At 42.8% G+C, this 15,758-nt stretch overlaps 1 protein-coding gene across 2 annotated transcripts in view; it reads right to left on the bottom strand.

The window, feature by feature from the left end:
- Positions 1-15,758, bottom strand: part of LOC137631521 (uncharacterized) — a 63,751-nt gene that overhangs the window by 31,788 nt on the left and 16,205 nt on the right. For both annotated transcript variants that reach the window (XM_068363274.1, XM_068363273.1), the window contains exons 5-6: positions 10,148-10,270; positions 7,042-7,164 (exon numbers count right to left, since the gene is read on the bottom strand). In XM_068363274.1, coding sequence (XP_068219375.1) covers positions 7,042-7,164; positions 10,148-10,270 — 246 coding nt within the window. The remainder of the gene's footprint in view (positions 1-7,041; positions 7,165-10,147; positions 10,271-15,758) is intronic.

Raw genomic sequence — 15,758 nt, 5'->3', positions numbered from 1 at the left:
TGTGAAACCTATGTTCCTGCTGAAGGCGTGGATCTCACTTACTCTTTTACCTGTTGCTAAGCACACGAGGAAAAGAGTTTTTAATGTGAGGTCCTTAAAAGAGGCTGATTGGAGCGGTTCAAATCCTGATGACATTAGGAACCTTAGGACCACGTCTAGATTCCAGCCTGGAGTGGACAACCGACGTTCCTTTGAGGTCTCAAAAGACCTAAGGAGGTCCTGTAGATCTTTGTTGGAGGAAAGATCCAAGCCTCTGTGGCGGAAAACCGCTGCCAACATACTTCTGTAACCCTTGATCGTAGGAGCTGATAGGGATCTTACGTTCCTTAGATGTAACAGGAAGTCAGCAATCTGGGTTACAGTGGTACTGGTTGAGGAAACTGCATTGGCCTTGCACCAGCTTCGGAAGACTTCCCATTTAGACTGATAGACTCTGAGAGTGGATGTCGTCCTTGCTCTGGCAATCGCTCTGGCTGCCTCCTTCGAAAAGCCTCTAGCTCTTGAGAGTCTTTCGATAGTCTGAAGGCAGTCAGACGAAGAGCGTGGAGGTTTGGGTGTACCTTCTTTACGTGAGGTTGACGCAGAAGGTCCACTCTTAGAGGAAGAGTCCTGGGAACGTCGACCAGCCATTGCAGTACCTCGGTGAACCATTCTCTCGCGGGCCAGAGGGGAGCAACCAAAGTCAGCCGTGTCCCTTTGTGAGAGGCGAACTTCTGAAGTACCCTGTTGACAATCTTGAACGGCGGGAATGCATACAGGTCGAGATGGGACCAATCCAGCAGAAAGGCATCCACGTGAACTGCTGCTGGGTCTGGAATCGGAGAACAATACAAGAGGAGCCTCTTGGTCATCGAGGTAGCGAATAGATCTATGGTTGGCTGACCCCACAGGGCCCAAAGTCTGCTGCAAACATTCTTGTGAAGGGTCCACTCTGTGGGGAAGACCTGACCCTTCCGGCTGAGGCGATCTGCCATGACATTCATATCGCCCTGAATGAGCCTCGTTACCAGCGTGAGCTTTCGATCTTTTGACCAAATGAGGAGGTCCCTTGCGATCTCGAACAACTTCCTCGAATGAGTCCCTCCCTGCTTGGAGATGTAAGCCAAGGCTGTGGTGTTGTCGGAGTTCACCTCCACCACCTTGTTTAGCTGGAGGGACTTGAAGTTTATCAAGGCCAGATGAACTGCCAACAACTCCTTGCAATAGATGTGAAGTGTCCTTTGCTCCTGATTCCATGTTCCCGAGCATTCCTGTCCGTCCAGTGTCGCACCCCAGCCCGTGTCCGATGCGTCCGAGAAGAGACGGTGGTCGGGGGTCTGAACAGCCAATGGTAGACCTTCCTTGAGAAGAATGCTGTTCTTCCACCACGTTAGAGTAGACCTCATCTCTTCGGAAACAGGAACTGAGACCGTCTTTAGCGTCATGTCCTTTATCCAGTGAGCAGCTAGATGATACTGAAGGGGGCGGAGGTGGAGTCTCCCTAACTCGATGAACAGGGCCAGCGATGAAAGTGTCCCTGTTAGACTCATCCACTGCCTGACTAAGCATCGGTTCCTTCTCAGCATGCTCTGGATGCATTCTAGGGCTTGGAAGATCCTTGGGGCCGACGGACAAGTCCGAAAAGCTCGACTCTGAAGATCCATACCCAAGGAGACAATGGTCTGGGATGGAACGAGCTGAGACTCCTCAAAATTGACCAGGAGGCCCAGTTCCTTGGTCAGATCCATAGTCCATTTGAAAATCTCCAGACAGCGACGACTTGTGGGAGCTCTTAAAAGCCAGTCGTCTGACGGAGCCGGACACAAGATCATGATACTGCTGCACAGTCTGTAAACTGTCAATCATGGGCAAGCGAGGAAGTACAGTGACAACCCGAATCTGTCTAGACTGTCTGGGTCGTACAGACAACTCCTTAACGGGTTGCTGAGGTTGCCGCACTGCGTCACAACAAGTCACTTCTGTTGGTTGTTGAACGTCTTCCCCGTGACACATTGACTCCGTAAACAAAAAATCCTCTAACAAGGACTAAGCTTGGACTGCATGTCATGCAACACAGCTCAAGGTCTATGGGAGCAGGTGTGGTAACAGACGGGATTTGCGACTGAAGTGGAACCATTACCTTCCCTGTAAGCATGTTATGCTTAAATAAAAGTCCATAAGAGGTTATGCAGCTAAAGGCTCCCTCCAAATGACAGAGTCCTCAAGGGAATATCAGAAGGAGGGAGAAAAGAACTTTCTCATCTACAGGGACCTTATCCTAGAAAAGCTAAGTTCTCTGAGTGAGGGTTCACTGGTGCAAAAGCAGCAGACTAGAAGGCAACGTTATGAAACTGCTTGACAGTCTAGTGAGTTGGCAACAACCCCAGATGTGTTGAGAAGCATGCGGTAAGGTATGCAGAGCATGATGTATGCAGAGTATGCTGTATGCAGAGCATGCTGTATGTAGAGCATGTTGTATGCAGAGCATGCTGAATGCAGAGCATGCTGTATGCAGAGCATGTTGTATGCAGAGCATGCTGAATGCAGAGCATGCTGTATGCTGAGCATGTAGTAAGCAGAGCCTGCTGTAAGCAGAGCCTGCTGTAAGGAAAGCAGAGCGTGTGCATGGCGTTTAACATTTCTCAGAAATTCCATGACCAGTGCTAGAGTGCTTTATGCTTGCTTGCATGGGGTTTAAACCATGTATGAAAATGGAGGTAAGGTATGCTGAACAGCAGAGTCAGAACGAGCTGGAACAACAATAGTTGTGGTTTCCTCTTCAAGACTCCGTTGAGGGAACACCTGAGGCTCAGTCTGCAAAGGCTGAATAAAAGACAAGCAGAAGGAAGGCGCATGGGTGGAGGAGGCTGACTCTTAGCATGAGTGGTTGAACCCAAGGGTTGCGCTTGCTGAGCGGTTGGCGGAAGCGGAGTAGCAAGTTCCAGTTCCTGTGGTGTGAGCGGAGCGCGATGAGGAAGAGGCTGCGCAGAACAAGGTAAATGTCTCGCAAGCTGAGGCTCCTGAGGCGCAAGGCTAAGGTGTTGTGGTGCTTGCCTTGTGGAGGGTTGAGCTCGCTGCAGCGAGAGCTGAGGAGACTGACTCATGGACGGGAGAGGTTGTTGTACCTCAACCGAGTGTTGCATCACTGGTGGAGCAGCAAGTGGAGGCGGAGGAAGAGAGGTATAATCCTGATCCCATTGTAAAGGTTGCCTTAAGGAAGGCGGAGGCTGAACACCACAGGGAACAGCAAACTCAGCACGTGGCTCAACATCGTACGCCTGGCAGGTGGTACTGCGATCAGGCGGAGCGAGCGTAGGCGGAGCGAGCGTAGGCGGAGGGAGTGTAGGCGGAGGCGGAGGAGTAACACTCTCAGCCCGACACTCACGCATTAAGTCCGAAAGCTGTGCTTGCATGGACTGTAGTAGAGTCCACAACATCGTACGCCTGGCAGGTGGTACTGCGATCAGGCGGAGCGAGTGTAGGTGGAGGGAGTGTAGGCGGAGGCGGAGGAGCAACACTCTCAGCCCGACACTCACGCATCAAGTCCGAAAGCTGTGCTTGCATGGACTGTAGTAGAGTCCACAACATCGTACGCCTGGCAGATGGTACTGCGATCAGGCGGAGCGAGTGTAGGTGGAGGGAGTGTAGGCGGAGGCGGAGGAGCAACACTCTCAGCCCGACACTCACGCATCAAGTCCGAAAGCTGTGCTTGCATGGACTGTAGTAGAGTTCACAACATCGTACGCCTGGCAGGTGGTACTGCGATCAGGCGGAGCGATCATAGGCGGGGGGGAGTGTAGGCGGAGGCGGAGGCGCAACACTCTCAGCCCGACACTCACGCATCAAGACCGAAAGTTGTGACTGTATGGACTGCAGTAGAGTCAACTTGGGGTCGGCAGACACTAAGGTCTGCTGAGGTAAAGCCTTAACAGCAGAGATCTGTTGCGGCAGAACCTTACTCCTCTTAGGCGGAGTGTAATCAACTGATGACTGAGGAGAGTCAGAGCTAACCCAATGACTGCATTCGGGTTTTGAACTTTAACTTCGTACGTCTGGCATAGGTCTGGACTTAACGTTTAAGAGGTCTTGAGACCTGAGACCAGCGTTACTCTGCCTTTATTTTCTCCCCTAATCTCTTCTGCAGACGAGCAAAATAAGGGCTCAATCGTCTGCGGGTGGGAGTGACGGTCTCGGTAAGACACGCCCACAACCACCGAGGATACTTCTGTGCGCCGATCAAGGCCTGCTGAACCCTTATGCCCTTCGACATTGCTTCTCCCCTGGGCTTGGGAGCTTGCAAGAGGTCCCGGACTGGGAGGACGACTGGCGCGCACAAAAGTACCCTCACGCACTAATCACTTATCACTTTGATTTCTGTTTGCACTTATTTCACTGAACTCGAAACTTTAAGTGGTTTGTACCTGAAATACGCAATTCTATCCTTTCTCAAAGTTAGTAATTGCGAAAACAGAATTACAATGTAACAGAAAAATCTAATGAAAGATAATACAGTGGCTGGAAAGAGACTAAACACTAGATCACTCTAGAAACGTTTAGTTTCTTCCCCTAAAGAGACTAGGGAGAAGAGCAAAAACGATAACGACGTTACTCGTACGCCTGGCAGGCTTGAATGAAACGTTTATCCTCTTTCTCCCTCCGTCTCTATCTCTCTCTCTCTCTCTCTCTCTTGACTTAGAACCTGAGAGAAGAGCCCAATCATATATATCGTTAAAACATATTATTGTTAAAGGAAAAAACTGAAAAGTTCCTTTATTAGGATCAAAACCATTAAGTTAAGAAAGAATGAACAAAACGCTAGACACGGTTACTCTTACTGCAACGTGAAACCGTGAACATTCTTTCTCTATCGTAACGATAGAGTGCAAGTTGAACGTTCTGAACGTCAACAACTGCAGAGACAAAACAAAACGTTAGTTCAACTTTGAACGAGACTATCAAAGAAATTCTTTCAAACTCTGTGGCGGAAATAGCATAATATGTTAACAGGTAAAACCGAAATGACGGGCTCAAAGTTTATTAACTTCGGTAAAAGACCGCCTACTATTAGGAAGGTCGAATATAAACAAATATAAAAATTAATTTTAATGAGTTTATAATAAAAGGAAGTTAATCGAAGAGGCCTATAAGAGGCGGAGAGATATAAAATAAATCTATAACTTTAGTTAAGCAAAATTAAGAAAGAGAGTCTATACTCTCTTAGACACCAACACTTCCGTCTAAGGGAAGGGTCGGCCATTGAAAGGTGAACGAGAGTTCATACTCTCTCGTCACCATAATTAATCAAATTAATTCCAAAAGCTAACTAAGCTAATATAGAAGTTTCCAGTAAAGCGACAGCCGAAATCAAAGAGAAATACTTCACCAAAGTCGTGAAAATACTCCAAGAACATAAGCGTATCCCAGAACGTCTTGCCGGAAGCACGACAGAGGAATAATTGAGGAGGTGTCAACAAGAAGTACTTGAGTACCTGGCCACAGGTGGCGCTGGTAAATACACCCCCTTCTAGTATTGTGATAGCTGGCGTATCCCTCCATAGAATTCTGTCGGGCAACGGAGTTGACAGCTACATGATTATCGGGTAAGTTTAATATTGAAAATTCTTCTTTTCTTGCGCTTTCTCATTACTATACCATTTCTGGTTTTTTTAGCTTTTTAGCTTCACCTCTTCATCTGGCCAATATCTTATAAATAATAAATTATATACTTATGCTACTTACAGCTTCTTTAGGTTTTGCCTAGAGAATAAAGATCAATGAAGAAAGTGTTAATACATCATATATAGCTAATTATTATTATTATTATTATTATTACTGTATTATTATTATCACTATTATTATTATTATTACTAGCTAAGCTACAACCCTAGTTGGAAAAGCAGGATGCTATAATCCCAAGAGCTTCAACAGGAAAATTAGCCCAGTGAGGAAAGGAAATAAGGAAATAAATCAATGATATGAGAAGTAATGAACAATTAAAATAAAATATTTCAAAAACAGTAACAACATTAAAACATATCACATATATAAACAATAAAAAAGACTTATGTCAGCCTGTTCAACATAAAAACATTAACAGTGGAATTAAAAAGTAGTTTCTGTTCATATCTGTAAAAATCAAGATAACTCCAGGTCACAAATTTGACCTTAATACATAAACTACATAATGACACTAAAAATTATTTAAACCAGAACGAGTAAAATATTTAAATAACCCTCCAAAAGATCTCATCTAATTTCTATTTATAGTTACCAATGAAGATATTCAAAGTTCCTCATTAATGAGCCTCAGTTAAGCCAGGCTGACACTTGCACGAATTTGTGGCATGCATTGTCACGACTCGAGTCGTGAACTGGCGTGAACTCGCCGTGAACTGGCGTAAAGTGTTCGTAAACCCGTTGTGACATCGTGGCATGTCTGACTAGAATTTTGAAAGGTTCAAAACTTTGGTCACGACAAAATTTCGTGACCGGGACGTAAACTATGCGCAAACTGTTCGTGAACTCGTCGGGACGATGCGGGAAGTGCGCAAACTATGCATGAACTCGTCGTGCCAGTTCGTGTCAATGTGGACAGGTCAGCTGTGATTCTGAGGTAATTTTAATTTTTTTTTTTTTTTTTTTTTTTTTTTTTTTTGATCTTCCAGTTCGTGCCATAAAATGTCACGACTTGCCATGACAAATTCGTGGCAAAAAGTCGTGCAAGTGTCAGGGTACCCTTACTCGAATGAGCTATGTATTATATAAATTTATTAGCCAAATATAAAATCTTTTATAAGAACTTTTCCACAAACCTAAATTCTTTTTAATATAAAAAACATAACATTTTGCTTGTGAAAAGTATACCAATAGAAAACTGTATACTATATGGTGAAAAAGTTTTGCATTTAGGAACTGTTTGAATATTGATGCTTAAGAGCGATATCAATTATTGCGTGCAATATATTTTCCGGTACATTTTCCTATGGAATTAACATACCGCAGTACTCAAAAATATGTGATCCAAATAAAAGATAACCATTACTAATAGATAGATCTACAAACCTCAACATTCTTTCCAATTTCAAAAACAGACAAGGCTCCTTCCATAATAGAAATAATGTTGAAGGCACGGGTGTCATCTGACACTTCCTCCAATTGTAGGGCATTTTGTAAGAGCTGATCAACCTGAAAAAAACATATGTTTTACCTTCATGAATAATATTTTAAATTTTTTTTATACATACATACATATACCAAGGCACTTCCCCCCAATTTTGGGGGGTAGCCAACATCAAACAAATGAAACAAAATTTTTTTTTTATAACTATTATTATTATTATTATTAGACTATTATTACTATTACTTTTGATATCTTCTTGAATAAAAATTTACTGAATTTTGTTATCATCATTATTAATATTATTATTATTATTATTATTAGAGTATCAATGTGACTTTTGTTATTACCTTCATGAATAATAATTTACTGAATTTTATTAACATTATTATCATCATTATTATTACAGTATTAGTATTATTATTATTTTTTTTCTATTATTATTATCATTATCTCTCTGAGGATCCTACAACACATTTGGTGCATCATCCATTAATTTAGCTATATAGAAAATTTATTCAGGTTTCTTTAGCAATTTTCGTTTTCTTTCAATCTTGACTCCTTTGTGATTTACGCTACGAAATGTCATCATAAGCAGGTTGAATGTCATTGCCAACCATAAAAGGGTTTACAATTAACGAGCCTGACAGCGATTTTGCCACGCCAGGATACCAGTGGGTTATTACTACTATTACACGTCCGAACGTTCATGGGTGCTAACAAGGAATGATGGGAGAAGGTTAGGTAGTGGTGGTGGTGGTGGGGGGGGGGGGGGGGGGGGACAGTAGCTGTAGTGAACGACACCTCGTAGTAACGGGGGATTTTGAGGAGGGAGAAGTCTAATTGGAAAGGGATCTCTGGTAGTGGTATCACTCGCCCCAGTTTTAATACCGACACCCTTTAGGGGTGAGCGAGCTGGATATATTCCTAGCATTCCATGAAACTTTTTTCTCTGGTATATTTAGCAGTATTTATACCTTTGAAATGGTGCTATAAGGAGCATTTCATGGAGCGACACAGATTGAGTCCAAAAATAGATTTTTCCTTCGTCAAAATCCCTTTATTAGGCTATTATTAATATTACTTTTGATATCTTCTTGAATAAAAATTGATAGAATTTTGTTATCATCGTTATTAATATTATTATTATTATTATTATTATTATTAGAGTATCAATATGACTTTTGTTATTACCTTCATGAATAATAATTTACTGAATTTTATTAACATTATTATCATCATTATTATTATTAGTATTATTATTAATTTTTTTCTATTATTATTATCATTATCTCTCTGAGGATCCTACAACATACTTGGTGCATCATCCATTAATTTAGCTATATAGAAAATTCATTCAGGTTTCTTTAGCAATTTTCGTTTTCTTTCAATCTTGACTCCTTTGTGATATACGCTACGAAATGTCATCATAGGCAGGTTGAATGTCATTGCCAACCGTAAAAGTGTTTACAATTCACGAGCCTGACGGCGATTTTGCCACGGCGGGATGCCAGTGGGTTATTACTACTATTATTATTTTCTCTTTATTTTTTTATGTTAGCTACCCCCCAAAATAAGGTGAAGTGACTTGGTCGATAGATAGATCATCATTAATTATTGATCATTATTATTAATGATTAATTATTGATCATTATTCTTAATGACTGTATTACTATTATTATCATTATTATTATTATTATCATTATTATAATTATTAGCCAAGCTACAACCCTAGTTTGAAAAGCAAGATGCTATAAGCCCAAGGGCTCCAATAGGGAAAAATAGCTCAGTGAGGCAAGAAAATAAGGAAATAAATAAATGATGAGAACAAATTAACAATAAATCATTCTAAAAAACAGTAACAACGTCAAAATAGACATGTCATATAAACTATTAACAACGTCAAACACAGATATGTCATTAAACTATAAAAAGACTCATGTCAGCCTGGTCAACATAAAAACATTTGCCCCAACCTTGAACTTTTGAAGTTCTACTGATTCAACTACCTGATTAGGAAGATCATTGTTATTACTATCAGTATTATGATTATTATTATTATTGTTATTACTATTAGTATTCTCATTATTATTACTATTATTTGGTCAACAGAAAAACCTTTGTATCAAGTTTCAACTTGTAAAGTTCAAATGAAACAATTATATTATCATTATTATGACTAGCTAAGCTACAACCCTATTTGGAAAAGCAGGATGCTATAAGCCAAAGGGCTCCAACAGGGAAAAGTAAATTCCTTCCACATGTTGGTTACAGCAAAACTAAAATTTCTATAACACTATTAACCCTTTTACCCCAAAAGACATACTGGTACGTTTCACAAAACTCATCCCTTTACCCCCATGGACGTACCGGTACGTCCTTGCAAAAAACTACTATTTACATTTTTTTTTTTATGCATATTTTTGATAATTTTTTGAGAAACTTCAGACATTTTCCAAGAGAATGAGACCAACCTGACCTCTCTATGACGAAAATTAAGGCTGTTAGAGCAATTTAAAAAAGTATACTGCAAAATGTGCTCGAAGAAATTAACCCCTGGGGGTTAAGGGTTTGAAATTTCCAAATAGCCTGGGAGTAAAAGGGTTAGGTACTGAGCCAACATAAAAAGGTAAGGCTATTATAATTGTGTTGGATAATATAGTTTGGGAGATCTGAATGCAGACTTATCAGAAATGCAAAAAAATACTATTCTCATTTGAATTTTCCAGAAAAGTTAACATTTATAGCTTACAGTAAGTTGCGTTAGCTATGACATGCATTCGCAAGAAGCAGCTACCTATGATGGATTAACGGAAATAGATTATCCTAAAGTTTTCACATCTTACCTCAATATGAGAATTTTGGTATTCCATTGAAAAGGTGTATCCTGAATACCTTTAGTGAACTGATGCCATACATGCATAAGATGCCACAAAGTTCCTACTTGTGTGTACGAGTGCTGCTATCTTTCACAACTTAACCTTATTCATGACACTTTTGGCTAGTTTAATATTAAGAATAAACAAAAACTTCTTCCAAGAAAATAGTTACCTGTTGTATATTATTTTGATCACCTAAAAAGCTTTTTAGGGTGATTATATCGTCCTTCGTTAAACGCACTGAGAGAAATCTCATCACAGCCTCGTCAGAGTCTTTGAGAATATGCTCAGCTTCCTGTGCATAAAAGAAAAGTATCATTATGAAAAATATCATTACATAAAAGCTTTTAAATTGAAAAGCAAAGACATAAAACTCCATCATGCATGAGTATAATACCAATAGAACCATCCTTCCATTCGCCTTCTCATTCAGCATGAAGGCTGAGTCTTTACCATGAACAGTGATTACACAGATTCCCTTAGTTATTTAGCTTTCCTGGAGATTTTGTTTTCCCAACAGCTTTATTATTGCTATGCACGTTGCAAATGAAGTAACGTGGTGCACGATTTACTTGCTCTAGCTCCTATTTACGTACTATTAGTACATCAGCACGTTTGATTTTCTTTAGCTTAGACTTTCTTTTTCTGTATGTCCAGATACTGTATACAATATTATGCTATATCATATGTAGTTTAATCATAACATTCTCATATCCATATATCTACACTTGACTTTATTATTGGAAGGGATTAGGTTTTTTAGGTCAATAGATTTCGTAATCATATGTCATCATTATAATTAATGTTTCACAAACTCATCTGTAACAATTAGGCTTTTCACTCGTATATAACAGAAATTGCCATACACTCAAGTTTGTAAAAAAGAAAAATATCACAAAATACTAAATGTTGTGTAAATGATTGCCAAATAGACACATTTCACTGCAAAATAAAATATCTTGTAATAAAATAAGTACACTGATGAGGGTTTTAGAAATAAAAATGTTATTTTTATTAATAAAATAAATTTTTGAATATACTTACCCGATAATCATGTAGCTGTCAACTCCGTTGCCCGACAGAATTCTATGGAGGGATACGCCAGCTATCACAATACTAGAAGGGGGTGTACTTACCAGCGCCACCTGTGGCCAGGTACTCAATCATTTGTTGTTGACACCTCCTCAATTATTCCTCGGTCCACTGGTTCTCTCTGGGGAGGAAAGGGAGGGTCGATTAAATCATGATTATCGGGTAAGTATATTCAAAAATTTATTTTATTAATAAAAATAACATTTTTCAATATTAAACTTACCCGATAATCATGTAGCTGATTCACACCCAGGGAGGTGGGTGAAAACCAGTGTACAAGATTAAAGGATAGCTAAGTATCCCATATTTCATATAACAGTTATCTCAAATAACAATGAAATAATAAGTACCTGGTAAGGAAGTCGAATAGAACCGTTACTCTGCCTCTTTATTTAAAGTTCGTCTTCCTTACTGAGCGCAGCGTTCCTCTTGGAGGCTGAATCAACCCAAAGGTGCCAAAGTACACGGGGTTGCAACCCCTACTAAAGGACCTCTACCAAACCTTTAACCCAGGCGCTTCTCAAGAATGAATAGACCACCCGCCAAATCCAAGGATGCGGAAGGCTTCTTAGCCTACCGTAACAACCATAAAAAACAACAATAAAAGTATTCAAGAGAAAGGTTAAAAAAGGTTATGGGATTAAGGGAATGTAGTGGCTGAGCCCTCACCTACTACTGCACTCGCTGCTACGAATGGTCCCAGGGTGTAGCAGTTCTCGTAAAGAGACTGGACATCTTTCAGATAAAATGATGCAAACACTGACTTGCTCCTCCAATAGGTTGCATCCATTATGCTCTGCAGAGAACGGTTTTTATTAAAGGCCAACGAAGTAGCTACAGCTCTTACTTCGTGGGTCCTTACCTTCAGCAATGCAAGGTCTTCCTCCTTTAAGTGAGAATGTGCTTCTCTGATCAGAAGCCTTATATAGTACGAAAGCCCATTCTTGGACATGGGTCTCGAGGGTTTCTTGATGGCACACCATAAGGCTTCTGACTGTCCTCGAATAGGTTTAGACCTCTTCAGATAATATTTGAGAGCTCTGACAGGGCAAAGAACTCTCTCTAGTTCGTTACCTACCATGTTGGAGAGGCTAGGTATTTCGAACGATCTAGGCCAAGGACGTGAAGGAAGCTCGTTCTTTGCTAGGAATCCAAGCTGAAAAGAACATGTTGCAGATTCGGTTGTGAAACCAATGTTCTTGCTGAAGGCATGAACCTCACTGACTCTCTTAGCTGTTGCAAGGCAAACGAGAAAAGCAGTCTTGAGGGTAAGATCCTTGAAGGAAGCTGACTGGAGAGGTTCGAACCTAGATGTCATAAGGAACCTTAAGACTACGTCTAGATTCCAGCCTGGAGTGGAAAGACGACGTTCTTTAGAAGTCTCAAAAGACTTGAGAATGTCTTGAAGGTCCTTGTTGGAAGACAGGTCCAAACCCCTGTGGCGGAGAACTGAGGCCAACATGCTCCTATATCCTTTAATCGTAGGTGTTGAAAGGGATCTCTCATTCCTAAGATGTAGAAGGAAGTCAGCTATTTGGATCACAGAGGTATTGGTAGAGGATATTGAATTGGCTCTACACCAGCTTCGGAAGACCTCCCACTTAGACTGGTAGACTCTACGAGTGGAAACTCTTCTAGCTCTGGCAATCGCACTGGCTGCCTCCTTCGAAAAGCCTCTAGCTCTAGCGAATCTTTCGACAGTCTGAAGGCAGTCAGCCGAAGAGCGTGGAGGTTTGGATGCAACCTGTCTACGTGTGGTTGACGTAGAAGGTCCACTCTTAGAGGTAGAGTCCTGGGGAAGTCGACTAGCCATTGAAGTACCTCTGTGTACCATTCTCTTGCAGGCCAAAGGGGAGCAACCAGCGTCAGCCGTGTCCCTTCGTGCGAGACGAATTTCTGCAGAACTTTGTTTATTATCTTGAACGGAGGGAATGCGTACAGGTCGAGATGGGACCAGTTCAGAAGAAAAGCATCCACATGAACCGCTGCAGGGTCTGGAACAGGGGAACAATAAAGCGGAAGTCTCTTGGTTATGGAGGTGGCAAACAGATCTATGGTAGGTTGACCCCACAAGGTCCAAAGTCTGTTGCACACACTCTTGTGGAGGGTCCATTCCGTGGGAATGACCTGACTCCTTCTGCTGAGGCGATCCGCTGAAACATTCATATCGCCCTGGATGAACCTCGTGACCAGAGTGAGGTTTAGACCTCTTGACCAAATGAGGAGGTCCCTTGCGATCTCGTAAAGGCTCCTCGAATGGGTCCCTCCTTGCTTGGAGATGTAAGCCAAGGCTGTGGTGTTGTCTGAATTCACCTCCACCACTTTGCCTAGCAGGAGGGACTTGAAGTTCAACAGGGCTAGATGAACTGCTAACAGTTCCTTGCAGTTGATGTGGAGTAATCCTTGTTCCTTGTTCCATACTCCTGAGCATTCCCGTCCGTCCAAGGTCGCACCCCAGCCCGAGTCCGATGCATCTGAGAAGAGATGAAGATTGGGGGTCTGGATGGCCAATGATAGACCCTCCTTGAGAAGGAGATTGTGCTTCCACCACAGGAGAGTGGTCTTCATCTCTTGGTTGATAGGGATAGAGACTGCTTCTAGAGTCGAGCCCTTGTCCCAATGAGCAGCAAGATGGAATTGAAGAGGGCGGAGGTGGAGTCTTCCTAGCTCGACAAACAGGGCCAGTGATGAGAGGGTCCCTGTGAGACTCATCCACTGTCTCACTGAGCAATTGCTCCTCTTCAGCATGCTCATGATGCACTCTAGGGCTTGGTTTATCCTGGGGGCCGATGGAAAAGCCCGAAAATCCTGACTCTGAATCTCCATTCCCAGGTACACAATGGATTGGGAGGGAATGAGTTGAGATTTCTCTATATTGACTAATAGACCTAGGTCTCTGATTAAGTCTAAAGTCCAATTGAGGTTCTCCAGACAACGACGACTCGTGGAGGCTCTCAACAGCCAGTCGTCTAGGTAGAGGGAGGCTCTGATGTTCGATAAGTGTAGGAATTTCGCTACATTCCTCATCAGATGAGTAAAGACCATAGGAGCTGTGCTTAGGCCAAAACACAGGGCTTGGAACTGATAGACAACCTTTCCGAAAACGAATCTCAGGAAAGGTTGGGAGTCTGGATGAATGGGAACGTGAAAGTATGCATCTTTCAAGTCCAACGAGACCATCCAGTCCTCCTGTCTGACCGCTGCTAAGACCGACTTGGTCGTCTCCATCGTGAACGTCTGCTTGGTGACATACTCGTTGAGAGAGCTGACGTCCAGCACCGGTCTCCAACCTCCTGTCTTCTTGGCCACAAGAAAGAGACGGTTGTAGAAGCCCGGGGATTGATGGTCCCGGACTATAACCACTGCCTTCTTCTGCACAAGTAGCGACACCTCCTGTTGCAATGCTAGCCTCTTGTCCTCTTCTTTGTAGTTGGGAGAGAGGTTGATGGGCGATGTGGTCAGAGGTGGTTTGAGGCAGAATGGAATCCTGTAACCGTACCTCAGCCAACTGACAGACTGTGCGTCTGCACCTCTCTTCTCCCAGGCTCGCCAGAAGATCTTGAGTCTGGCTCCTACTGTTGTCTGGAGAATCTGAGAGTCAGTTCTTTCCCTTAGATGTCCTGGATCCTTTCCTAGACTTGCTCCTGTGAGAGTCTGGACGGGAGCTTCCTCGGCTGGGGGCTCTACCACGAAAGGGCGGTATGAACCTCGTAGCCGGGGTATCAGCCACTGGGGAGCGATAAGTCTTGGGGACTGAGGTGGCAACCTTAGACTTACGAGCCGATGAGGCTACAAGATCGTGCGTGTCCTTTTGTATCAGGGCAGCCGACAAGTCCTTAACTAGCTCCTCGGGAAAGAGGAACTTTGAGAGTGGAGCAAAAAGGAGTTGTGACCGTTGGCAAGGTGTAATGCTGGCGGAAAGGAAGGTACACAGTTGTTCCCTTTTCTTCAACACCCCTGATACAAATAACGACGCTAGCTCACCCGATCCATCTCTGATGGCCTTATCCATGCAGGACATTATTAGCATGGCAGAATCTTTGTCCGCAGGAGAGGTTTTCTTGCTGAGGGCTCCCAGGCACCAGTCGAGAAAGTTGAACATTTCAAATGCTCTGAACAACCCTTTCAGAAAATGATCCAGGTCTGAGAAGGTCCAACAAACCTTCGAGCGTCTCATAGCAGTTCTCCGAGGCGAGTCCACCAGACTTGAGAAGTCAGCCTGGGCAGAGGCAGGTACTCCTAAGCCTGGTGCTTCCCCTGTGGCATACCAAACGCAACCTTTCGAAGCGAGCTTCGTTGGAGGGAACATGAAGGAAGTCTTGCCAAGGTGTTGTTTAGACTGCAGCCACTCCCCTAAGATCCTTAAAGCCCTCTTGGAGGATCTAGCTAGGACAAGCTTAGTATAGTTGGACTTAGCTTGTTGTACGCCCAGCGAAAACTCAGATGGTGGAGAGCGGGGAATAGCAGAGACGAAGTGGTCTGGGTAAATCTCCCTGAGTAGAGCCAAGACCTTACGAAAATCAATCGACAATGGAGAAAGCTTAGATTCGTCCACGTCTGATGAGGGATCAAGGTGTGCCTCCTCATCATCCGACACCTCATCAGCAGAGGGTAGCGAAGCGATCGGACCAGAATGCTGAACCGCAGAGTCAGAACGGGTAGGAACAATAACAGTGGTTTCCTCTTCCAGT

Source organism: Palaemon carinicauda, chromosome 40 (genome assembly GCF_036898095.1).
Source record: "Palaemon carinicauda isolate YSFRI2023 chromosome 40, ASM3689809v2, whole genome shotgun sequence".
NCBI lineage: Eukaryota > Metazoa > Arthropoda > Malacostraca > Decapoda > Palaemonidae > Palaemon > Palaemon carinicauda.
The sequence above is the reverse complement of the archived record's forward strand: the minus strand, read 5'-3'. Positions and strand labels throughout refer to the sequence as shown.